The 25,934-nt window shown below is 40.2% G+C and overlaps 1 protein-coding gene across 4 annotated transcripts in view; it reads left to right on the top strand.

The window, feature by feature from the left end:
* OPA1 (OPA1 mitochondrial dynamin like GTPase) overlaps positions 1–25,934 on the top strand; it is a 110,875-nt gene that overhangs the window by 33,488 nt on the left and 51,453 nt on the right. For all 4 annotated transcript variants that reach the window (XM_075861758.1, XM_075861756.1, XM_075861757.1 and 1 more), the window contains 6 exons: positions 4,311–4,441; positions 4,528–4,600; positions 5,877–5,949; positions 11,690–11,805; positions 12,980–13,044; positions 17,566–17,642. In XM_075861758.1, coding sequence (XP_075717873.1) covers positions 4,311–4,441; positions 4,528–4,600; positions 5,877–5,949; positions 11,690–11,805; positions 12,980–13,044; positions 17,566–17,642 — 535 coding nt within the window. The remainder of the gene's footprint in view (positions 1–4,310; positions 4,442–4,527; positions 4,601–5,876; positions 5,950–11,689; positions 11,806–12,979; positions 13,045–17,565; positions 17,643–25,934) is intronic.

Below are 25,934 nucleotides of genomic sequence, written 5' to 3'. Positions count from 1 at the left end.
AGACATCGGAGCCGAGTTTTATAGAACAGGGTTTAGGGTGCCCCGTTGTAGAGATAGGTGCGGGCCCCAGAGGTAGGAGCCCCATCTATCTGACATTTCTGACCTATCCTGTGGATAGATCATAAATGCCATTCATGGGAAAACCCTTATAAATACAGAGGTCGCTATTGACCGTGGCATTTAACTAGTTAAACAGCCAGGAACAGCGCGATCTCTGTTCCTGGCCGTTAGAGCAGCGTGTCAGCTGTAAGACACAGCTGACACTTGCAGTGTATGGAGCGGGCTCAGTACTAGTTTTTTCCTAGTAGTTACTGAGGAACATGGTGACCCCTATGCTGCCATTTCAGACACCAGAGGAGAAACCTCCTGACAGGTACCTTATGCAATTAACTTTGCCACTTCCACAAGTGGCCAATAATTCTCATGTGGTCAAACTACTCCTCTTTCTGATGCATGCCGGCCTCCAGGCCAAGCATCTGTGTACACCCACCCTGTGGCCCTGCCATCTCCAGCTTTGTACATGCTTAGTGCTTGAAGCTGAACTGCAATGGGCTAATTTCCATCGGTGACCTCTCTAATGTTACCCTGTCCATGATAGGCATTTTGGTCTGCCTTTCTGACCAACCTTCTGGGGATTCCTCGTTTACATCTTCTTCCAGTGGCAGGGCTCCTAAACAAAACTGGTCAGATCTGCGCGGTCTCGCCCCCTCCCTCCCCTCAGCATCTCTCACCTCATCTTTCTACCCTCCAGGGGAGCACTCTGCTGCTTCTTTCCTTCATAGGGAACCCTTGTCAGAGGGTGAAATGTCAGATTCCAATTTAGAGCTGAATGAAGAGCAATTCTCCAAATTGTCCACTACGGTACACATTCTTCCCACCATGGTCAGAAACGCCTTACACCTTATGAATGCATACCCATTTTCCCCAGTAGAAGACTATCGCTTTACTCCGTCCCAGGCAAATTTACAAACCTTTCCCCTCTCACTCGAAGTTTCAAGTAGATTGATTCTGAGAGTTTAAAAATCTTGACATTCTTTCGTCTGGATGTCACATATCCTTTTCCAGAGGATGTTTCCACTATATGGCAGTCTCCAGCTGTGGATCCTCCTGTCTCTCGTCTGGCTAAGACCATTACTCTTACTACTCCACCTCATCCTTGTACCGCCGACTAGAATCATTCCCCAGGTCCTCTTTTGAAGCTGCTGGCTCGGCATTGTGGCCTATATTTGCTTCCGCCTGGGTCAGCAGAGCCTCTACAAGCTTGCCAACTTTGTAATGGCGTTTCTGGGTGCCCCATGAAGATCTGAAGTTTCTGTGTGAATAATCCCTGGATGCAGGTCGCCTTGGGCATGAGTCCACTCTTCCATTATTGCCGGACAGCATGGCTAAAATACTGTTCCACCGACACTGCTTCTAAATGCTCTCTGATGGCGCTTTACCTTTTGCTGGCTTCTGTCTCTTTTGGACCTGCCTGGACAAAATCCTCTCAGAAGCAACAGGTGGGAAAAGCACTCGCCTAAAACTAAGGCTTGTAGTTCTCCTACTCCTGGGAAACTCTGACTTCGTTTTCATCCTTTTCGCAAAATCCTCGGTCTACTGGCATCCAGACATCTGTCGAACCAGAACTCCAAGAACCCACCTTCTTTCCTGCCCTGTTACTCTTGGCGCACCCGACCTCAGGTCACTAGGCCTGCAGCAGGTAAGACCAGTTCTGCCTGAAAATGTGCCCACCACTTAGGTCTCAGTTGTTGGGCAGACTTCTACGTTTCAAGAATGTCTCACTTTCACATCTCGGACATCTGGGTGTAGGAGGTTGTCTTTTGAGGGTTCAATATCGAATTTGTACAACTTCCACCTGACATGCTCTTCCAGTTCAGAATAGAGCTTATCACCTTTGTCATAATAAGGTTTTTTTTCACATGGAGTTCCTTCGACAATGATTGTCTTCATGGAACAGGGGACTTCCTCTCCTCAGTGGACATCATGGTTGGGTAAACGACCCCATTTGCCCATTCCACCTGCGCTTCCTGTGCTGATCGGCTTTTACCTGTAGGTTTTTCCGAAAATTCTTTCTGTGGTAATGGTGCTTCTTTGTTTCAGGGGAATTTCAGTAGTCCACATAACTGCACAATATTTTTTATCAAGTCCGCATCCTAGGAGGACAATTTGGCCAGTCTACAAATCACTCTGGATACCCTGGCTCACTTCAGATGGATTGTCAGGATTTCTTGTCTGAGACTTAATTTCCTGGCAATGGTATTTGGCGGCTCGGTTGTACCTTCCTCCAGAAAAACTGTCCATCCTGCAGCGCATTGCTTTTGTTTGATGGTTCTGGGCACCAGGGTGGCTTCTATTGAGGTCATTCCCTTTTCCCAGTTTGGCATTTGTCTGCTTAAGAGAGCGATCCTCTCCCAGTGGAACCGCTCTCCAAATTCTCTGAACAGCCGAATCCTTCCCTCCATCATCCATTGGTTTCTTATGGTGGCTCTATATCCATTTCCAGTGTCGACAATTGGGTCGCTGATTAACTCCGTCACGAGTGGACCGAACCAGACCAGAGTAGTGGGCTCTTCATCATGAGTTTTTTTTTTTTAACAAATTTGCTTTAGGTGGGGCCTTCCGAATGTGGACTTGCTGGCGTCTTGACTCAATTGCCAAGTATCCCTTTTCATTTCACGGTCTCTGGGTCCTGAGGCATACACTGTCGACGCTCTGATGACCCAAAGGGATTACTGCAGCCTGATTTTTATTTATCCCCCTATTTCCCTATTCTCTCGGCCTTGATTTTCAAGGAGCTTGGGAAGGATTCCAGCCATTATTCATACACCGACATGTTGGCTCTACTGGCTAACCTTCCTTGGTGCTTACCTTTTTGACATGATCTGCCTCTATTCCACCTCAATTTACAATCGTTACTTTTAATGGTGTGGCTTTTGATGCTGTTAAAGCCTTATCGCAGCATGTTATACACACCATGTTGAAGGCTCGAAAGCCATCTTTGGCCTGTTTTTATCATTGCACTTCAAAAACCTATCTGCGGTCTTGTGACTATCGTCCTTTTTTTGTCCTTGGTTTTCTCCTTCCCCAGGCTGCTGGCATTCCTCCGGATAGGTCTGGATCATGGTTTTGCTCTAAGCTCTCTTAAATGGCAAGTATTCACATTGTCCATTCCCTTCAACAGACATCTAGCGTCTAAATCCAAAGTCCAGACTTGCTTAGTTGCCCACGTAAGCGGTCTCTGCTTTGGGATCTTACTTTCGTTCTCTCTGCCATTCAGTTGGCTCAGCTTGGACCTCTTTGTGAGACCTCGTTGCATCTGCTCACCTTGAAGGTGTTATTCCTTGTGGCTGTGATCTCCATTCGGAGGGTTTCTGAGCTGATGGCCCTGTCTTGTCATACGCAGTATTTAACTCTTTATAAGGTAAAGGTGGTGCTCCGCTCTGTGCCCTCCTCCTTTTTGCAAAATGTGGTCATCTCCTTCCACCTTAACGGGGATATCGTTTTACCATCCTCCTGCTAGACTCCGGTGAATTTTAAGGAAGGCTCTCTTCACAATTTAGATGTTGTCCATGCCTTGGAGGTATTTCCGACTCCTTGTTCTTGGTTCCAGAGGGTCTGAGAAAGGGTTTGGCGGCTTCGCTCAATGGCTCTGGTTGGCTATTAACGAGGTCTACCGGGTCAAGGGGAATGAACGCACGTTTCGGATTAAGGCCCATTCCACTACGGCGGTTGATGCTTCCAAGGGCTGTGAAGAGCTTCTGCTCTTCAGCTGTGCAAGTCAGCTGCCTGGCCGTCCTTGCACACATTTACCAATCTCTACAGGGTGCACACTTTTTTGCATTTGCAGATTATTCCCATCCTTTCTTCTTTGGTACCCACCCATGTAGACTGCTTTGGGACGTCCCAGGGTCTCTGTACCCCAATAAGTCGAACGAGTAAATAGGATTTTTTGAGTACTCCACGTCAAGTCCTCTTCTTTTCCAGTCCAGTGGGGGACACATCTCCCACCCTTTTTTTATTATGAAGTTGATAAGTTTGTCCGTTGAACATGTTTTTTTGTTTTGTTTTGATACTATTATTTGTTACCTTGGGTTCTGCTTCTACTACTAATACTACTACTAATACTACTGCTTCTGTATAGACTGGCTAGCTCAGTGCCCGTAGTAGGTGTATATAATGTAGGAGGGGCCAACAATTTTATTCTTCGTGGCAACAGTATACACCCACGGTCTGCGTTACCCAATGGAATAAACGAGAAAAGGATTTTACGGTGAATGCTCAAAAAAAATCCTGTTATTTTTGTTTAACAGATGGGTCTGTTGATGCAGAGAGGAGTATTGTCACTGACCTTGTGAGTCAAATGGATCCACAGGGCAGACGGACGATCTTTGTTCTAACAAAAGTAGATCTTGCTGAGAAAAATGTAGCCAGCCCCAATCGAGTAAGTGAAGCTTTGTGTCCATTTATTTACTATGATGTACTTCTTCTTTTACTAATGTTTACTAATTCTTATTTTGGTCCTTAAAGATCCAACAGATAATTGAAGGCAAACTCTTCCCAATGAAAGCTCTTGGATATTTTGCTGTTGTAACTGGGAAAGGTAAGAAAAGTACAGTTGTTTCTCTTAGATTTTAGCTAACAGAAAAGTTGCCTGACCTATATATTAGGTCTTAGTCTTTTTGGGGGATTTTATATTTTTTGCTTTTCCTAAATAAATGTTTAAATTAGATCAAATTGAAGCACTTCCAATAGGTTCTGATGTCACAACGGACAAGGTGTCACCCGCAGTTATATGGTGTACTTGTGCTGCGCCCACAGCGTTTAGAGAGTGTGGCGGGTCGGGAGCCCAGAGCAGATTAAGGACACAATTATTTTAAGCCCTAAGGATACAGTGATTCATTTATTAAAAAAAATTTCAGCACAGAGAGAGCCCCACCTTTTACATTTTTCCATATGTTCACATCTGAATTATGCTGTTACGTTGTTCAGCTCCGTCAGAGGAGCAGAACAATGGAATAACGGAACCAACGGTTCCATTGCACAATGGACACCGCCAGTTGCCGACGGAACCCATTGACTTTTTAATAGGTTCCGTCGGGATATCTGCGCTGTTGTCTCCGGTAAACCCTGCTGGATCTGCGACGAATGCACCTAATGTAGTCTCCGACACAGATGTGAACAGAGCCATTTGAGGGCTTATTTTTTGAGGGACAAGTTGTATTTTTTAATGCCACCATTTTTGGTTTACATATAATGTATCTAAAACTTTTATTCATAGAAAAAAACAGCAATTCCAGCATTGTTTTTTGGGTTTTGTTTGTTTATGGCATTTAATGTTCTGTATAAATGATATGTTAACTTTATTCTGCGGATCTTTGTGATTACGGCAATACCCACTTAATAAAGTTTTTTTTAAGTTTTTTTTTATTTTTTTACTTATGTCTTGCTAGTTTTGCACAGTTAAAATGTATTTTTATTATTTTTTTTGTCACAACTTGAGCCGTAAAAAAATTTTTTTTTCGTTGTCAACAGAGCTTCGTGAGAACTCCTGTTCCCGCACCATCCATACACCATACATGTATGGCATTTTGCACCAAGGGGTTTATGAAGCTTAGGTTACAAAAAAACCAAAATTCAGGAACGCAGATTTAATAATCGGACATGGTTACCAATTTTGTGCTAATTTAACAGCTACAGCATTTTTTAAGCTTTGAGCCTAGCTAGGTATTTGTACTCTTCCGGTATCGTATAGTGTAGGATAGTCTATAAAACAATCTAGATTTGTTTATAGTTGTTTGAAATATTAATGGGTAATGGATATGAACAGAGGATGATTTTCAGAAATGCACAATTATATTCTGTTTTATTTTTGATAGGCAACAGCAATGAAAGTATTGACTCCATTAAAGACTATGAAGAGGAATTCTTTCAAGGGTCAACTCTTTTGAAGTGAGTTTTGTTCTGCAGCAGTCATGTTTCAAATTCCATGCATCATAGTATGTAGTGTGCCTTCAAAAACTATTTTCAGGCCATTGTGTTTAATTCGATTTCCTAATAAATACAATGGAGCGGACCTAAATAGTTGGTGGGCGTGAAACAGTTAAATTCAAAAAAAGGCTGCCTGCCGGCAGAAATGAGCCCTGTTTTCCAACTATTATTTAAAGAGTAAAAATAAAAAAGTCTTTATTTGATTTGCAACAAGGACAGACTACATGAAATTTAAAAGTTAATGTCCATTTCTGACAGCAATTAGCACAGTGGCAGACGTGAGAGCTCTGTCTAGAAAGGGTTAAGTACCACAGCTACAGAGCGCTACATACAGTTGGTTATTAGTTAGATTCAAAGATGTCAATAGGACAATTATTAAAATAAAGGTAGAAGCCCCCCCGACATGTTTCGCTACGATGTAGCGTCTTCAGGGGTATCGGGGCCAATGACAGCGAGCGGCAGAATCAGCCTCATTAAATATTCACTGCACCTAGCTCACACCTGTCCACAATCAGTCGATAGCCTATCTCTAGAGGAATAGAGGACCGAGCCTCCTCCTCTGTTGATTGACAGACGCTGCCACCAATCACTTGCTAGGCAAGTGCAACCAATGAGCTACACTCTGGTGCACAGGCACAATAGGGAGCCCGGAGATAACAGAAACCATTGCTGTGCACATTATTATGACAATGCTATAGTGCAAACACAAGGTTACCAGCGAGATTGTAGATCAGTGCTCAAATGCACAAAGTGAACAAAAAGATAAATAATAACGAATGCAATCTATAATGACACAACCTTACACTCAGGCACAGTGCAACAACCAAGGGCAATACTATAGTCGTTGTGAGCAGCACAGGGATGTCACTGCAATCCAAAAAAGCCATCAGTGGGCTTTTGGATCAATGCTCTACTATGCTCAGATCAATCATGGTAATGAGTAGAGTCATAGTAGACATTACAGGTAAGTATACGAGTGTACATGCAGAGATACAAACGCACAGATGTACTAAGATGGCGTAACAGGATTGTCCATATATTCCTCTATTCCTCTAGAGATAGGCTATCGACTGATTGTGGACAGGTGTGAGCTATGTGCAGTGAATATTTAATGAGGCTGATTCTGCCGCTCGCTGTCATTGGCCCCGATACCCCTGAAGACGCTACATCGTAGCGAAACATAACGGGGGGGGCTTCTACCTTTATTTTAATAATTGTCCTATTGACATCTTTGAATCTAACTAATAACCAACTGTATGTAGCGCTCTGTAGCTGTGGTACTTAACCCATTCTAGACAGAGCTCTCACGTCTGCCACTGTGCTAATTGCTGTCAGAAATGGACATTAACTTTTAAATTTCATGTAGTCTGTCCTTGTTGCAAATCGAATAAAGACTTTTTTATTTTTACTCTTTAAATAATAGTTGGAAAACAGGGCTCATTTCTGCCGGCAGGCAGCCTTTTTTTGAATTTAATTCGATTTCCTGACACCAATAAGCAGCAAAATTATTTTTAACTCTTTAGGGGACGCAGCTAATTTTTGGCTTTTTATTTTGGCTTTTTTTTTTTTCATAGTCATAACTGTATAAAAGCTTGTTTTTTGCGGGACGAGTTGTAGTTTTTAGCCCGTTAGTGACCGCTAATACGCCTTTTCACGGCGGCCACTAATGGGCTTTATTCTGATGCATACGCCTTTTCACGGCGCTGCATCAGAATAAATAGAGAGCAGGGAGCCGTTAAATCTCTCAGCTACCAGAGGTGGCTGGGGGCATCCCTGCTCGAACAGGTGAGATCGATATAAGTATCGATCTCACCCGTTTAACCCCTCAGATGCGGCGCTCAATAGCGAGTGCCGCATCTGAGTTGTTTTGGAGAGAGATAGGGAGCTGTCTGTGTCTTCTATGGCAGCCGGGAGCCTAATAAAGGCCCCCAAGTCTGCGTGTAGTGCATGCCTGCTAGGTCATTCCAGAGGCATGGCCTAGCAGATGCCTGTCCGTTTTAAACGGGCAAGCAGTAATACACTGCAATACAAAAGTATTGCAGTGTATTATAAAAGCGATCAGATGATCGCATGTTAAAGTCCCCTAGTGGGACTAGTAAAAAAGTTAAAATAAAGTTTAATAAAGTTAATTAAAAGAAAAAAGTTAAAAAAAACTAAAAACTTTTTCTCCTTACAAAATTCTTTACTATTAAAAAAACAAAATAAGGTAAACAAAAGTTACACATATTTGGTATCGCCGCGTCCGTAACAACCGCATTTATAAAGCTATTACATTATTTAACCCGCACGGTGAGCGTCGTAAAAAATTAAATAAAAACAATGGAAAAATTTCTGTTTTCAGTGAATCCTGTCTTAAAAAAAAAATAAAAAAAATTATAAAAAGTGATCAAAAAGTCGCATCTACTCCAAAATGGTACCGATAAAAACTACAAGTCCCGCAAAAAAAAAGCCCTCATACAACTGCATCAGCGGAACAATAAAAAAGTTATGGCTCTTCAAATATGGAGACACAAAAACAAATAATTTTGAAAAAAAGTGTTTTTATTGTGTAAAAGTAGTAAATCATTCAAAATCTATACAAATTTGGTATCGTTGCAATCGTAACATTCCGCCGAATAAAGTTATTGTGTTATTTGTACCACACGGTAAACAGCGTAGATTTAGGACGCAAAAAAAGAGTTATGAAATTTCTGTGTTTTTTTATATTCCCCCCCCCCCAAAAAAAGTTAATAAAAGTTAATCAATAAATTATATGTACCCCAAAATGTTGCTATTAAAAAGTACAACTTGTACCGCAAAAAAACAAGACCTTATACAGCTATGTTGACGCAAAAATAAAGTTATAGCTCTTAGAATGTGACGATGGAAAACGTAAAAATTAGATTGGTCATTAAGGTTTAAAATAGGATGGTCATTAATGGGTTAATAGCCCAATTTAATGTACCATATAATGTACTGGGAAACTGAAATAAGATTCATTGTGGGCAAAAAAAAAAAAACTATTCCGCCATTGTTTTAGGGTTTCGTTTTTACGGCGTTCAGTGTGGTAAAAATGACTTGTTAACTTTAATCTACAGCTCGATACGATTACGGCGATGCCAAATTTGTGTGTGTGTATATATAAATATATATTTATGTATTTTAATTTTTTTAAACATTTTACCACTTTTACAAAGTAAGATCTATTTGTTAAAACAAAATTTTCGTTGATTTGAGCAGTGTGAGGGCTTGTTTTTTGCAGGTCGAACTGTAGTTTTTATTACCATTTTGGGATACATGCAACTTTTAGATCACTTTTTATTCCATTTTTTTGGGGAGCCATGTTGACCAAAAAGCAATTCTGGCATTTAAAATAAAAAAAATTTGCTGTATTTATCGTGCGGGTTAAATAATGCTGTATTAAAATAGTTTGGACTATTACGGATGCGGCGTTACCGGTTTATTTTAAGTTATTTTTAACATTCTTTTAGGGGAGGGAAAGGTTTTTTTTTGGTTTAGTTTTAAAAACATTTTTTGGACATTAAATACTTTTTTTTTTCCATAAGTACCCCTAAGGGACATGAACCAGTGATTGTTGTATTACTGCAATATACTAATGTATTGCCTTATAGTGTGATTTTTACACGCTCCATACTTCCCTTTGGCAGCTGCCACATACATGTACGTGGCATTTCACCAAGGGGTTAATGTCCACATGAAAATAAATATCTACAAAGTTATTTATATTCATTACAATTATGAACCCTGTCACGACCAAGGGTCATTGATGCCCCTGTGTCCCAGTGAAATTCTCCATTTTTGATATGCACTTCTTTAAACAATATCGTTGGAACCGCTTTAAATATCACAACTATTTTTACTTTGTTTTTTTACAAGACTTATGAGGCTTTCATTTTCTATACTAGTTTGATTAAGTTTTGAAGACAAATCACAAAAAAGGTGAAAAAACACTTTTTTTGTAATTTTTTTTTTATATATCGCTCTTATATGTATATAGATACATGTACACTGTACAGCTCTGTAACAATTAGTCGTCTTCTCTCTCCGTCACCCTGGGTCGCTGTGAGCGGGGAGTGAAGAGGGCTATATTCATACAACGTGAAAAACCGTCAACTGTCCGTTTTTCATGGCTGTTTTGCATCAATGTGTGTCAAAATTTGAATCCATTTCCCAGCCATCTGACCAATTTTCACCGCCATTTGACATCCACATGGACGTTAAAAAAAAAAAAAATAGATGAATTTTATTCGTTAGGTTTTTTTTTTTTGTCCCTGCCACCTGAAAATACCACAGTGCCCATGTAGATAGACACACTACCACTGTAGTTAGTGCCACATTGCCCACTGTAGATAGTGCTAGTGCCCACTGTAAATGGTACCGAGTGCCCACATAGTGCCACAGTGTCCATGTAGATAGCGCAATAGTGTCTCCTGTAGGTAGTGCCGATATAATGTTACATTGCCCTTGTAGATTGTGCCACCCCCCCTGGAGATGACTCCAACTACCCCCCTGTAAATAGCACCCCCGTAACTCCCTGTAGGTGCGGAATCCCTCTGGCTTGGGATTCCGCTCCTAGAGGGAGCCCCTGATATCTCTGTCTATATATGGACAGTGACATCAGGGGCTAACTCTAAAAGCGGAGTCTTTTGTCTGAGCGTCGGCAGCGCTGTGGCCGGGGATTCCGCTCCAGGAGTAGCCCCTGACGTCACTGTCCATATATGGATAGTGACGCCAGGGGCTTCTTCAGTAGAGGAATCCCTGGTCAGAATGTTGGCCGGGGTTTCCGCTACTAGAGGGAGCCCTGATGTCTCTGTCCATATATGAATAGTGACGCCAGGGGCTTCTTCAGTAGCGAAGTCCCTGCTCAGAATGTTGGCTGGGGTTTCCGCTCCTAGAGGGAGCCCTGACGTCTCTGTCCATATATGGATAGTGATGCCAGGGGCTTCTTCAGTAGCGGAATCCCTATCCATATGTTCGCCAGGGTTTCCGCTGCTGAGTTGTAAGCTTCCGTGGCAGAGGCTGAATACACAGCTGTTACCCATCTTCACCAGCAACAGCTTTATTGGAGAGTGGCAAAGAAAAAGTTTATACAAAATCTTAGCTAGATTTAGCCAAAAGGCATCTGGTAGACTCTCAAATCAAAAACGCACTAGTCCAGCCTAAAGCACTGTGATGAAAACTAAATCCAGCAAAAATAAAAATCTTGTGGCAGGAGAACGGAGTCTAGGGAGAAGATTTGTTTTTCAGTAAGATAACAACTCCAAACAAAAACCCAAACCCGCACCGAAATTTCTCATAATTTTTTTTGGCAATCATTTTAATGCCCTGCGGTGCCAGAGTCCAGTGAAAATTTGTGACTGGACTTGATGATAGATTGTTTACTGACAGTTGCAAAGAAGAATAGGGAAATTTGCAGTATGCAATGCTGATAAAGATCCACCCACACAGACTCGATGCTGTCCATCGTGGAAGGTGACTTGAAGAGTGGGAATAGTTATAGATTTTAAGTTTATTAATTGTAATGTATATCCTTTTTTATAAAGTTTTGTTTTCTCTTTGACATTACAGTATTTTTCAGTTGACCAGCATCAGAAAACCTAATTAAGTTTACTGTGTTGCGGGTACACCTTAAAACAAAGTACAGAGGTTTGGGTGAATATTATCGTTGTAATAAGTGACGTTGTTGTGGTTTACCTTATAGGAAAGGGATGCTTAAGGCTCATCAGGTGACTACCAAGAATTTAAGCCTTGCCGTTTCTGATTGTTTTTGGAAAATGGTCCGTGCGTCAGTTGAACAACAAGCTGATGCTTTTAAAGGTAACATTCCTAAACCATGGTTGTTCACTTAAATTCTCTAAAGTTTGGGGTGCCTGAAATAAATCACCTCTAACGGTAAATGCTACTTATCGATCCTAAAAGGGAATATTCTAATTAAGGTTCTTTACTCCCTTATGTTACCATATTATTTGTAATATAAATACACATCTTTTCATCAGTACTCATTTACTTTTAAGAACTCTTCTATGTCGCAGGTTTATTTTTTTACATTTTTGAGGGGTTCTCTTTTTTTTGTGATGCGGTCTAGCAGCAATTGTTAGATATGTAAGAGGATGTCAAAAAAGTTCCTGATCCTATATTCACTGCTAGTACATATTCGTATATGTGAGGTTCTTTCTTGCGATGTTCTTTCTTTCTTGCGATGTTCTTTCTTTCTTGCGATGTTCTTTCTTTCTTGCGATGTTCTTTCTTTCTTGCGATGTTCTTTCTTTCTTGCGATGTTCTTTCTTTCTTGCGATGTTCTTTCTTTCTTGCGATGTTCTTTCTTTCTTGCGATGTTCTTTCTTTCTTGCGATGTTCTTTCTTTCTTGCGATGTTCTTTCTTTCTTGCGATGTTCTTTCTTTCTTGCGATGTTCTTTCTTTCTTGCGATGTTCTTTCTTTCTTGCGATGTTCTTTCTTTCTTGCGATGTTCTTTCTTTCTTGCGATGTTCTTTCTTTCTTGCGATGTTCTTTCTTTCTTGCGATGTTCTTTCTTTCTTGCGATGTTCTTTCTTTCTTGCGATGTTCTTTCTTCTGATGATCTTTATGCATATTAATTGATATCTATATTTTGATAACATCTAGCATATCTTGACCGCTAAAAAATGTGTTCGTAATTGAAACCTGTATTAATTAACAAATGCCCTCCGTAAAACTAGAATGAAACAATTTCTAAAAACATTATTAGATGCAAGTACTGTATTATACCATAGCTAGCCATCATTATAGTTTTAGAAAGAAGATTGTGGTAGATAACTTTATTACATATGATTGTATGATTTACTTTTACACACACGCAAAGAACATGTGTCAGTCATGTTTTATTTAGAATAAATGCTCAGACTGAGTGATACTTTTTATACTTCCAATACAATTTGTGTCTGTTCTGCTTTTAAAGTGTTAATTTTCATTTGACTTGAGTAAGTTTACAGTATGTTTCCATTTATCTGTAGCAACTCGCTTCAACCTTGAGACAGAGTGGAAGAATAACTATCCTCGATTGCGGGAACTTGACAGGGTAACATTTGTGGTGTTTATTAAGCATTATGTTTATTACATCAGCACATTCAGCCTCCATAAAATATAAGATGTATCTTTCCTGTTTTTGCTAATCAAAACTACTGAACTTTGTGTGGCTTACTGTTGTTTTCGGCAGAGCCATATTTGTTTTAAAGCCTATCCGTAAACTTGAAAATTTGGAATGGAGTGCAGTTTATCTGAATCCCATCTCCTCCATCCACTTCATAATCACAGAGGTCTAGAAAGCTGAGATGTGGGCTGCTGCCTGCAAGGTCATCAGACTGCAGACTTTCTTAAAGGGAATGTATCAGAAATTAGCATATTTCCACTTTTTATTATAAACCTATTTTATTTTGTTTTTTAATTATTATAATCTTCTTGAAATTTTCCTCACTAGCCACTAGAGCAGACACAATAGGTTGACACTTCCTGTTTTCTGCTCCACACTTGTCAGCTTTTCTGTGTAGACTGGAAGAGAAGTAACTGAGTCATCTCATTATCATTAACCCGTTAGTAACCGCCAATACGCCTTTTAATGGCGGCCACTAACGGGCTTTATTCTGATGCATATGCCTTTTTACGGCACTGCATCAGGATAAAGTAAACAGAGCAGGGAGCGTCAAATCTCCCTGCTCTCAGCTGCTAGAGGCAGCTGAGGGCTGGGAGCGTCCCTGCTCTGCCGGGTGAGATCGATATAAGTATCGATCTCACCCGTTTAACCCTTCAGATGCGGTGCGCAATAGCGAGCACCGCATCTGAGTGGTTTTGGAGAGAGGGAGGGAGCTCCCTCTCTCTCACACCGACACCCGGCGATACGATCGCCGAGTGTCTGTGTCTCTAATTGCAGCCGGGGGCCTAATAAAGGCCCCCAGGTCTGCCTGGAGCGAATGCCTGCTAGATCATGCCGGAGGCATGACCTAGCAGATGCCTGTCCGTTTTAAACGGACAGGCAGTAATACACTGCAATACAAAAGTATTGCAGTGTATTACAATAGCGATCGGAGAATCGCATATTAAAGTCCCCTAATGGGACTAGTAAAAAAGTTAAAAAAAGTTTAATAAAGTTAATTAAAAAAAAAATGTGAAAAAAATGAAAAACCCAGCTTTTCCCCTTACAAAATGCTTTACTATTAAAAAAACAAAATAAAGTAAAAGTTACACACATTTGGTATCGCCACGTCCGTAACGACCCTGACTATAAATGTATTACATTATTTAACCCGCACGGTGAACGCCGTAAAAAATTTAATAAAAAACTATGGAAAAATTGCTGTTTTCTGTGAATCCTGACTTAAAAAAAATGTGATAAAAAGTGATCAAAAAGTCGCATCTACTCAAAAATGGTACCAATAAAAACTACAAGTCTTCCCGCAAAAAAAAAGCCCTCATACAACCGCATCGGCGAAAAAATAAAAATGTTACGGCTCTTCAAATATGGAGACAAAAACAAATAATTTTGAAAAAAAGCGTTTTTACTGTGTAAAAGTAGTAAAACATACAAAAACTATACAAATTTGGTATCGTTGCAATCGTAACAATCCGCTGAATAAAGTTATTGTGTTATTTATTTCACACGGTAAACGCCGTAGATTTAGGACGCAAAAAAGTGTGGCGAAATTTCAGGTTTTTTTCTATTCCCCCCCCCCAAAAAAAAATTAATAAAAGTTAATCAATAAATAATATGTCCCCCAAAATGGTGCTATTAAAAAGTACAACTTGTCCTGCAAAAAACAAGACCTTATACAGCTATGTCGACGCAAAAAATAAAAAGGTTATAGCTCTTGGAATGCGACGATGGAAAAACGTAAAAAATGGCTTGGTCATTAAGGTTTAAAATAGGCTGGTCATTAAGGGGTTAAAGAGAAGGGTATTTAATGACAACTCCATTGCACTGCTTGAGACATAGATAAGGCAGGATAGCAACACTGAGCACTCAGATTTTATTTGTTTTATGATTAATCATAGACTTTATTATACACCGGAGCTTTTAACCCCTTCCCGCCGCAGCCCTTTTTCAGATTTTCATTTTCGTTTTTCCCTCCCCACATTCCAAAAGCCATAACTTCTTCATTTTTCCGTCGATATAGTCCTATGAGGGCTTGATTTTTCGGGACAAGTTGTAGTTTTTCGTAGTACCATTTATTGTGCCATATAATGTACTAGGAAACGGAAAAAAAATATTTGTGGGGTAGAAAAAGAAAAAAAACAGCGATTCCTCCATTGTTTTTTGCGCGCCGTTTTTACGGAAGTCACTGTGCAATTAAAACATGTTAACTTTATTTTGTGGGTCAATACGACTACGGCGATACCAAATATATATCGTTTGTTTCTATATCTTACTACTTTTACAAGCAAAAATCTAAGTGTAAAAAAGAGAATTTATTTTGTGTCAAATTCCAAGAGCCGTAACTTTTTTTTATTTTTTCGTCGATTAAGTGGTATTTTTACGGGATAAGCTTTAGTTTTTAATAATACCTTTTTGGTGTACATGCGACATTTTGATCACTTTTTATTTAATTTTTTGTAGGAGATGAGGTGACCAAAAAATAGGGACTCTGGCGTTTACAATTTCTTTTTTACGGCATTCACCGCGCGAGTTAAATAATGATATATTGTAATAGTTCAGACTTTTACGGACGCGGCGATACCAATTATGTTTATTTTTTCACTATGCTCTAGGGGGAAATTGGGAAAATGGGGTTTTTTGAACTTTTTAATTTTTTTTTATTTTATTTTTTTACATAAAGAAACTAACTCATTTTTACTTTTCATTTTATTAGTCCCCCTAGGGGACTTCAACCAGCGATCTATGGTTACTTGCACTATATACTGCAATACTAATGTATTGCAGTATATAGTGATTCTGACAGGCATCTATTAAGCCTTCATTAGGCCCCCAGGCAGCCATAGCAACAATCGCCCCCCACAATTGTGTTGCAGGGGGCGCGATGAGCTGTTAGAGGGGGTCGCCCCCTCTTTCTAACTATTTAAATGCTGCGGTCGCTATTAACCACGGCATTTAACGAGTTAAACGAGCGGGCTCGAGCGCGATGCTGCTCGGTACTCTGAAGTGTCTGCTGTTAAAGCCGACACCGGCATTGTATGGAGCAGGTTCACTCCGTGAGCCCGTTCCATACTTCCTATACCCGACTTTGGCGCATGGATACGTCAAATGTCGGGAAGGGGTTAAAGGTCATGGGGTTAAGGAATAACGATAACTGTCAGAAATGCAAAATTCACCAAGCGGATCTTATCCACTTGTTGTGGCGATGTCCCAAATTACATAGATATTGGCGTGCCCCATGAGCAGGCTATTCAGAGTTGTTTCACTGGGATCTCTATGGGGATAATGTTTGCACTATATAACACTTTGCTAGAATATAATGTTAATTTTGACACTACTTTTTTATCTGTTCTTTAGCACGGAGTACTTTGGTATAATTCAACAATAATAAAAAAATATATTGGGATCAAAATGAAAACCACACAGATATCCCCTGTCCCTCCCATGTCGCTGGGGGAGGAGGCTGCATGCCTGAAAAATGCCACTTATTTCAGCTGCCATAAACCACACGCACCCTGCTGTACTCTCTATACAGACCATACAGGGTGTGTGTGTGTGTGTGTGTGTGTGTGTGTGTGTGTGTGTGTGTGTGTGTGTGTGTGTGTGTGTGTGTGTGTGTGTGTGTGTGTGTTAGATTTTATTTTTTTTAAACAGAAGAAAGTTACTCTTCAACGGACATAAATCTAATTACAGTAAAATTAAGTACATGACACATTCTTTTTAACATTTTGTTTCGTGCCTGCATTACCTTACAAACTCCCTATCAGCTGGATCTCTGCGTGGAGGATCAGTACTTTTCATGACTTTTTTCCTTTTTAAGGCTGGGTTCACACGACCACATTAACGTCCGTAATGGACGGACGTATTTCGGCCGGAAGTCCCGGACCGAACACAGTGCAGGGAGCCGGGCTCCTAGCATCATAGTTATGTATGATGCTAGGAGTCCCTGCCTCGCTGCAGGACAACTGTCCCGTACTGTAATCATGTTTTCAGTACAGGACAGTAGTTCCACGGAGAGGCAGGGACTCCTAGCATCGTATATAACTATGATGCTAGGAGCCCGGCTCCCTGCACTGAGTTCGGTCCGGGACTTCCGGCCGAAATACGTCCGTCCATTACGGACGTTAATGTGCTCGTGTGAACCCAGCCTTACAGTTAATTTTTCAACAAATTACTTGTGCAGTGAAAGAAATTCTGTCATTTAATATTATTAGTAGTTTTTTTTAATACTTCTGAGACACCTGTTGGCTGAACAGATCATTCTGTCAACGCTTATTTTATGTCTGGCCAACTTATGAGTTTAAGCCAGAATAAAAAGGATGGGATGAGATAACTAAGTTTGATTGTAGCGTTAAATCAGGACCACCCACTGGAGACAATTATTATTAAGGGAGGAAGTACCAAAATAGTTTACCAAAAAATGTGTTTTTAACAATTTATTTTTTTCCCTCTCAGAATGAACTATTTGAAAAAGCCAAAAATGAAATCCTTGATGAAGTAATAAGCCTTACCCAAGTTACTCCAAAACACTGGTATGCATTCAGTGTTGCGTGCTATTTTATTCAGAAATTCGGTTCCCTATGAGTTTATGAAACCACCTATGTTGTTTAACTGGATGCATTTCAGCTCGCACCCAGGTGCAATGCCGTTAACATTGCAAATCTAAGGGTGGGTCTAATCAGATCATTGCTGGTGCAGCATTGGAGTCGGATAGGCAGATTGTTGGGTATTATAATTTAAAAAAACTAGACCTCAATACATATCTCCCAGCTATACGATATACAGAGAGAGTCTAATTTCGGTAATCGGTGCCCAAATAGTCATGAACATTCAAAAACATAGAAAATATTTTGGGCAATAAAGCTTAGTACTCAAGCTGGAGAAAATACATATAGAAATATTTTGCTCTATTATTAAAAATTCATATTAAGAATGGATCCTCAGCCGAAGATTATGAAAAAAGAAACGTGCATACGTTATTCCCAGAAACTCCCTGGCCAGTAATTCTAATATACATGATTGACTATAATATGCGATTGCATATAATATACATGATAAAATAACCATAGAAGGAAAAAAAGTCCAGAGCAGCACCATGTAAAAAAGAAATGGATGGGTGCAAGCCTAAGAATAAAGGCCATATCCCATGTAATACTATGCAAAAAATAGGCAGCACCATTATTTCACTTTGATATCCAGGAGTGCTGCCTGTTTTTTGCATAATATGATCAAATAACCAGAAATATGTAATATATAATCCAAAGTACAGGACACAAATTCATCTATGTATAGCCCTGCCAAATATTCTAAGAATTCATACAATAAAAATGGTATAAATATTTAACCCCTTGAGTACCCAGCTCATTTTGGCCTTGAGGACCAGACCCATTTTTTCAAATCTGACATGTCACTTTATGTGGTAATAACTCTGGAATGCTTTTACCTATCCAAGCGATTCTGAGTTTGTTTTTTCGTGACATATTGTACTTTATGTTAGTGAAAAAATTTTGTCGATAAATTTATTGCTTATTTGTGAAAAACGCAAAAATTTAGAGAAAATATGAAGAAATTATGATTTTTCAAATTTTAAATGTATCTGCTTGTAAAACAGATAGTAATACCACACAAAATACTTACTATTTCACATTTCCCATATGTCTACTTTGTTTGCATCGTTTTTTGAACATCCTTTTATTTTTCTACGACGTTACAAGGCTTAGAACTTTAGCAGCAATTTCTCACATTTTCAAGAAAATTTCAAAAGGCTATTTTTACAGGGGCCAATTCAGTTGTGAAGGGGTTTTGAGGGCCTTATATATTAGAAACCCCCATAAAACACCCCATTTTGAAAACTGCACCCCTCAAAGTATTCAAAACAGCATTCAAAAAGTGTTTCAACCCTTTAGGCGTCTTACAGGAATTGAAGGAAAGTAGAGCTGAAATTTTCAAATTTCATTTTTTTTTTACAAAATTCATTTGTAACACATTTTTTTCTGTACCACAGAAAGTTTTACCTGAGAAACGCATCTCAATATTTATTGCCCAGATTCTGCAGTTTTTAGAAATATCCCACATGTGGCCCTAGTGTGATAATGGACTGAAACACAGGCCTCAGAAGCAAAGGAGCACCTAGTGGATTTTGGGGCCTGCTTTTTTTAGAATATATTTTAGGCACTATGTCAGGTTTGAAAAGGTCTTGTGGTGTCAAAACAGTGGAAACACCCAAAAGTGACCCCATTTTTTAAACTACACCCCTCAGGGAATTTATCTAGGGGTATAGTTAGCATTTTGACCCCACAGGTATTTTGCTATGTTTATTGGAGTTAGTCTCTGAAAATGAAAATCTACTTTTTTTCTGGAAAAACGTAGAAATTTTGAATTTTTGCAAGGAATAAAGGACAAAAAGCACCACAACATTTGTAAAGCAATTTCTCCCGATTACGGCAATACCCCATGTGTGGTAATAAACTGTTGTTTGGACCCACAGCAGGGCTCAGAAGGGAAGGAACGCCATTTGGATTTTGGAGTGCTGATTTTACTGGAATGGTTGGTGCCGTGTCATGTTTGCAATGCCCTGGAGGGACCTAAACAGTGGAAACCCCCCAAAAGTGACCCCATTTTGGAAACTATACCCCTCAAGGAATTTTTCTAGCGGTATAGTTAGCATTTTGACCCCACAGGTTTTTCGCTGCATTTATTGGAATTAGTCTGTGAAGATGAAAATATACTTTTTTTCTGAAAAAACATAGAATTTTTACAAGGAAATAAGGAGAAAAAGCACCCCAACATTTGTAAAGCAATTTCTCCTGATTACGGAAATACCCCATATGTGGTCATAAACTTCTGCTCAGAAGGGAAGGAGCACCTTTTGGATTTTGGAGCGCAGATTTTGCTGGAATGGTTTTCAGGCACCATGTTGCATTTGAAGAGCCCCTGAGGTATTAGTACAGTGGAAACCCCCAAGAAGTGACCCCATTTTGGAAACTACGCCCATTGAGGATTTTGTTTTAGGGGTGTAGTGAGCATTTGGACTCCACAGATGTTTCATAGAAGTCATAAACATTGGGCAGTGAAAATGAAAAATTGCATTTTTTCCAATAAAAAGTCGATTAAGCCCCAAACTTTTCATTTATACAAGGGGCAATAGGAGAAAGAGCACTGCTCAATTTGTTACCCATTTTCTCTTGATTACAGCAATACCCCATATGTGGCTGTAAACTGCTATATGGGCACATGGCAAGGGTCAGAAAGGAGGGAGCACCATTTGGTTTTTGATCACAGATTCTGCTGGAATATTTTTCAGGCATCATATTGTGTTTTCAGAGCCCATGAGGTACCAATATAGAGGAAACTCACAAGATGTGACCCAATTAAGAAAACGACACCGCTCAAGGTATTCATCTAGGGGTATAGTGATAAATTTTACTTTTCAGATTAGGAATTAAAACAAAATTGGTAGAATTTTATTTTTTATTTATTTTACAAACGCGTGAGGTTGATGAAACATTTTGGGGATGTATCAAGCACCAAAGAGAAAAAAAAGAACTCACAATTCATTCACTTTTTTTTCCTGTGTTCATTGATACCCTATATAGGACCTTTTCGTATTGAGGCACACGGTGAGGCCCGGAAGTGAAGGTGTACCATGAGGCTCTTCAAGGCCTAGTTTTTGCTTGGGTGATTTTGGGCCACCATGGTGGTATTCATCTAGGGGTATAATGATTTTTTGTTTTGTTTTATATATCCAATTGGTGCACAAGTGGACAATTTTTAAATGAAGGTGACATAAAATTTAAGATGAAGTTTATATGGACATCCTGAAAATGGCATGAAAAAAATTAGTAGTCCACTGAAGAATGGTAAATTCTGAAACATTCTTTCATGCAAAGCCCTGGTTTGGAGGGGCAAGTGCTGCATTGATATATCGTATCCTTTCGGATACCCCTGTTCGCGCACACGCGACATCGTTTTTGTGGATGCCTCTTTTTTTCCGTTGGGGGGACTTCACTGGGGAAGTGCTGGCCAGGGACAATTCTATTTGCCTCACTTCCTGAAGCCCTGCTACTCGCTCCTTCCTCTTGGTCTTTAAAAATTAATTTTTTAATTACTTTTTCAAGGTACTCTAGGTACCTAGAACGATTGCCAGCACTTCGGTACAAAATAAAAGAATTGAGGAGGGCCATTTCAATTAAATATACGGACAGTTTTTTTGTACCATACTTTCGTCTTTCGCATGGCACAGTATGGCTTCATTAGTTGATCTCCCAAATCCACCCCTCCCATATGCTTGTTGTAGGCCTGTATGCATACAGGCTTTGAAACAGTGGTGCTTGTTCCACGCACTGAAACTGGGTTTGTGGTGTTGCCATGTATTGTGGAAAGCATGAGGACCTCTTTTTTGTCCCTGAATTTTACCAGGAGCACATTTTCATCATATCGTGCCCTGGTTTCGCCAACTGACAGTTTCTCAGCAAGAAAAGGCTTTGGGAGGTATTTTAGATTCCTGCGAGCAGTGCCACAGGCCATTGTTTTCCTTTCAACAAGGCACTTAAAAAGCGGAACGCTAGTGTAGAAGTTGTCGAGGTATAGGTGGTACCCCTTAACCATCAGAGGATGCAGCAGGTCCCACACTATTTTACCGTTTGTGCCAAGAACTGGGGGGCACTCTGGGGGACTAATCTGTTTGTCTTTCCCCTCGTACACACGAAAGGAGTGTGTGTATCCAGACTGGCTCTCGGACAGTTTATATATTTTTATGCCATATCTGGCTCTTTTGTTTGGCAAATATTGTCGGAAATGAAGCCGTCCTTTGAAATGGACTAAAGATTCGTCAATGGCTATGGTTTTTTTCAGGAACATAAACTTCTGCAAAAACCAAATTAAAATATGTGATGATGGGCCTAATTTTGAACAGCCTATCAAAATTTGGATGATCCGGGGGGGGGGGGGGGGGCACTGCTCATTGTCAGCAAAGTGCAAAAACTTTAAAAGGGCCTCAAAACGTTTTTGCGGCATCACAGCACTGAATACAGGTGTATCATACAAAACATCTGTGGACCAATATGATTTGATGGTTGGCTTTTTTACAAGGCCCATGTGGAGCAAGAGCCCCCAGAAGGTTGCAATTTCATTTGCATTGGTTGGATGCCAAGCTTGGGTTCTGGCATAATGGGATGTCGGATTTTTGCCTAAGAATTGTTGTGCATATAAATTTGTTTGCACAACCATTAGGTCAACTAAAGTATCCGAAAAAAAACATTTAAAAAAATCTATTTCCTGAAAGTCAGTTGGATTTATTTTTATGCCAGGGGCAGAGGTAAACGCAGGAATTTCAGGTGTGTAAGAGGTAGGCGGTAGCCATATGGGGTCACTGGTGCTGGGGTCACTTGTGCTGGGCTCATTCGGATCACTAGCCCTGCTTAGTTTCTGAGGGGGTTCCTCATCACTGGAGGAGGATAACACAAACTCAGATCCACCCTCACTGGCGCTTTCTGTATCTGAACATAAAATGGCATATGCCTCCTCCACGCTAAATAGACGAGACATTATGGGTGTGTAATAACACTGCACTAACCCTGACGTGCAAAACTAAATTCAGGAACAGTATTTGCAAGGAAACTGTGACGTGCAAAAGTAGCAAACAAAATTACTACTAAATTACTAAAACTTTTTTTGTATTTTTTTTTTTTTTTTTTTTTATATTTTTTTTATGAAGATAAAATGTAGAACCCCACAAAACTACTACTCAAATATATGGTAGTAGTGGGCGAGGTTGAACTAGTGCTGATTGGCACTAAAGGGTGGGCAGTAAACAGTGCTGGTGGACGATAAAAGGTGCTGGTAGGATCTATAGCAGAACTAAAGGATAGGCAGTAAAGAGGGCTGATGGGCACTAAAGGGGGCTAATATACTGATGGGCACTAAAGAAAAGTATTATATAGGTTTGATTGTTACTAGGGAGGACTGATGGGCACTATAATGAGCACTAAAGATTGCTGGTGGGCACTAAAATGGCTGGTGGGCACTAAAATGGCTGGTGGGCACTGGAGAGGGCTGCTGGGCCCTAATGGGCACTAAAGAATATTATTAGTTATATTCTGAGGGATGATGGGCACTATAAAGGGCAGATGGGCACTATAAAGGGCAGATGGGCACTATAAAGGGCAGATGGGCACTATAAAGGGCAGATGGGCACTATAAAGGGCAGATGGGCACTATAAAGGGCAGATGGGCACTAAAAACGCTGTTTTTCCACTGTATTTCTGTCACTCTCCGATCTCCTCACAGTTCTCACAGAAATGAGGAGATCAGAGACGCTGACAGAAGCTTTCTCCGGTTTCCTACGTCATAGATAACTGTGATTGGTCAGTCTCTAAAGACTGACCAATCACAGCAATCGCCGACATCGGGGCATGCAGATCTGTCCCCAGCCCGGCAACAGAGGCGGTCAGCTATCACTGACAGCTGCCGCCATGTCGCTATCACTATGTGATTTCACATAGTGACAGTTTGATCCTTCGCCGTAATAGTACGGCGAAGGTACGCTGGAATAAGCGGCCAGCTACGTACTATTACGGCGAAGGTACGCAAGGGGTTAAAGCCATTGCAATAGCCAGGTCAATTCATAAAAATATCAAGGAACAAACAAGGCCTTAACCCCTTAAGGACACAGCCGATCTGTGATTTTCGTTTCTCACTTCCCGCCTTCCAAGAGCCATAACATTTTTATTTTTCCGTCAATAGAGTGGTGTGAGGGCTTCTATTTTGCGGGAGGAGTTGTATTTTCTATTGGTACCATATAATGTACTGGGAAGCTGGGAAAAAATATTTGCAGTCCGAAAATGTAAAAAACTGCGATTACCTCCATTCTTTTTTGGGTTTAGTATTTAAGTCTTTCACCATGCGGTAAAAACAGCAACTTAAAGAGGCTCTGTCACCACATTATAAGTGGCCTATCTCCTATATAAGAAGACCGGCGCTATAATGTAGGTGACAGTAATGCTTTTTATTTAGAAAAACTATCTATTTTAAACCACTTTATGAGCGATTTTTAGCTTTATTCTATTGAGTTTCTTAATGCCCAAGTAGGCGTGTTTTACTTTAGACCAAGTGGGCGTTGTATAGGAGTCATACGCTTCTCTCCATTCATTTACACTGCACTAGCGATATAGTTATATCGCTATGTGCAGCTACATACACAAACACTAACATTACTGTAGTGTCCTGATAATGAATATACATTACCTCCAACCAGGACGTGATGTGTATTCAGAATCCTGACACTTCTGAATCTTTTCTGTGAGATTCCAGCAAGGCAAGTGTAATCTCGTTTGAAATGACAGGTTACATGGTAATCTCGCGAGATTACGCTTGCCTTGCTGGAATCTCACAGAAAAGATTCAGAAGTGTCAGCATTCTGAATACACATCACGTCCTGGTTGGAGGTAATGTATATTCATTATCAGGACACTACAGTAATGTTTGTGTATGTAGCTGCACATGGCGATATAACTATATCGCTAGTGCAGTGTAAATGAATGGAGAGAAGCGTATGACGCTCATTGGTCAGCGTCATACACTCCTCTGTACAACGCCCACTTGGTCTAAAGTAAAACACGCCCACTTGGGCATTAAGAAACTCATTAGCATAAAGCTAAAAATCACTCAAAGTGGTTTAAAATAGATAGTTTTTCTAAATAAAAAGCATTACTGTCACCTACATTATAGCGCCGATCTTCTTATATAGGAGATAGGGCACTTATAATGTGGTGACAGAGCCTCTTTAACTTTATTCTGTGGCTCCATACGATTACGGTGATATCAAACTTATATGAGCTGTCTGAGGGGACTGCCCCACTCTTTTCAAATCCTCAGATGCTGTAGTCGCGATTGACCGCAGCATTTGAGGGGTTAAACAGCCAGGAACAGAGAGATCGCTGTTCCTGGCTGTTAGTCCCGGTTGTCGGCTGTAAAACACAGCCGACACCCGCAGCGTATGGAGCGTGCTCAAAGTGTGAGCGCGCTATGTACTTCTCCCCCTGCACCAGGACGTACCGGTGCATCCTGGTGCGTTAAGTGGTTAATAAAATTATAGTGGTATATCAGCAAATATAAGAATGTATCTCATGCCAAAGATGTCAAGCTATTTAGGGTCTGGAGAGATCACAAAATGTTTATTTTGGGAGCAAAGCACCCAACATATTCATGCAGTATGGCAAAGTGAATGGAACTCCACAGGTGAGCTGTTCAATCTGGTATACATAATGTATGAGTGTATATAAATACGTCACATCACTAAGGCATCATAATTATCTGCATATACCCGTCATATTCTTGAATCAGCAATATTTTATTATTCAAATACGGCCGTTAAGTGTCACTTGGCTAAGAGAGTATTTTGCACAGGCAGCTTTAGGTTTTATTATATACAAGTCATATCCACATGAGTAATGTGTGTATACAGTGATTCCGCCATTAATATATTGATCGTGCAGTGAGCAGGTTCTTTGATAAAGTTGATGAATACCTATACAAATTTGTAGACCCTTGGCTTACGCCGAAAAATGATGCGTCCACACAAATCACAAAACGAAACTCAATACCTATGGACAAATAGTATATCCAAAGAATAAACAACACATAGCACAAATGATGTGCCTATGATAATATAAAACAAACTTTATTTATAATGCACATAACAGCAAATTGGCCATCATAAGTTAAAAACAGAATTACACACGTTTAAAAGGAAAGTGTGGAGAGACATCGTAAATAATCCATATAAGGTGCTAGCACAATGTAAACATCATGTGATGTGGTACAGT

This window comes from Rhinoderma darwinii, chromosome 4 (genome assembly GCF_050947455.1).
Source record: "Rhinoderma darwinii isolate aRhiDar2 chromosome 4, aRhiDar2.hap1, whole genome shotgun sequence".
In the NCBI taxonomy this organism is placed as follows: domain Eukaryota; kingdom Metazoa; phylum Chordata; class Amphibia; order Anura; family Rhinodermatidae; genus Rhinoderma; species Rhinoderma darwinii.
This window is presented reverse-complemented; position numbering and strand designations above follow the sequence as displayed.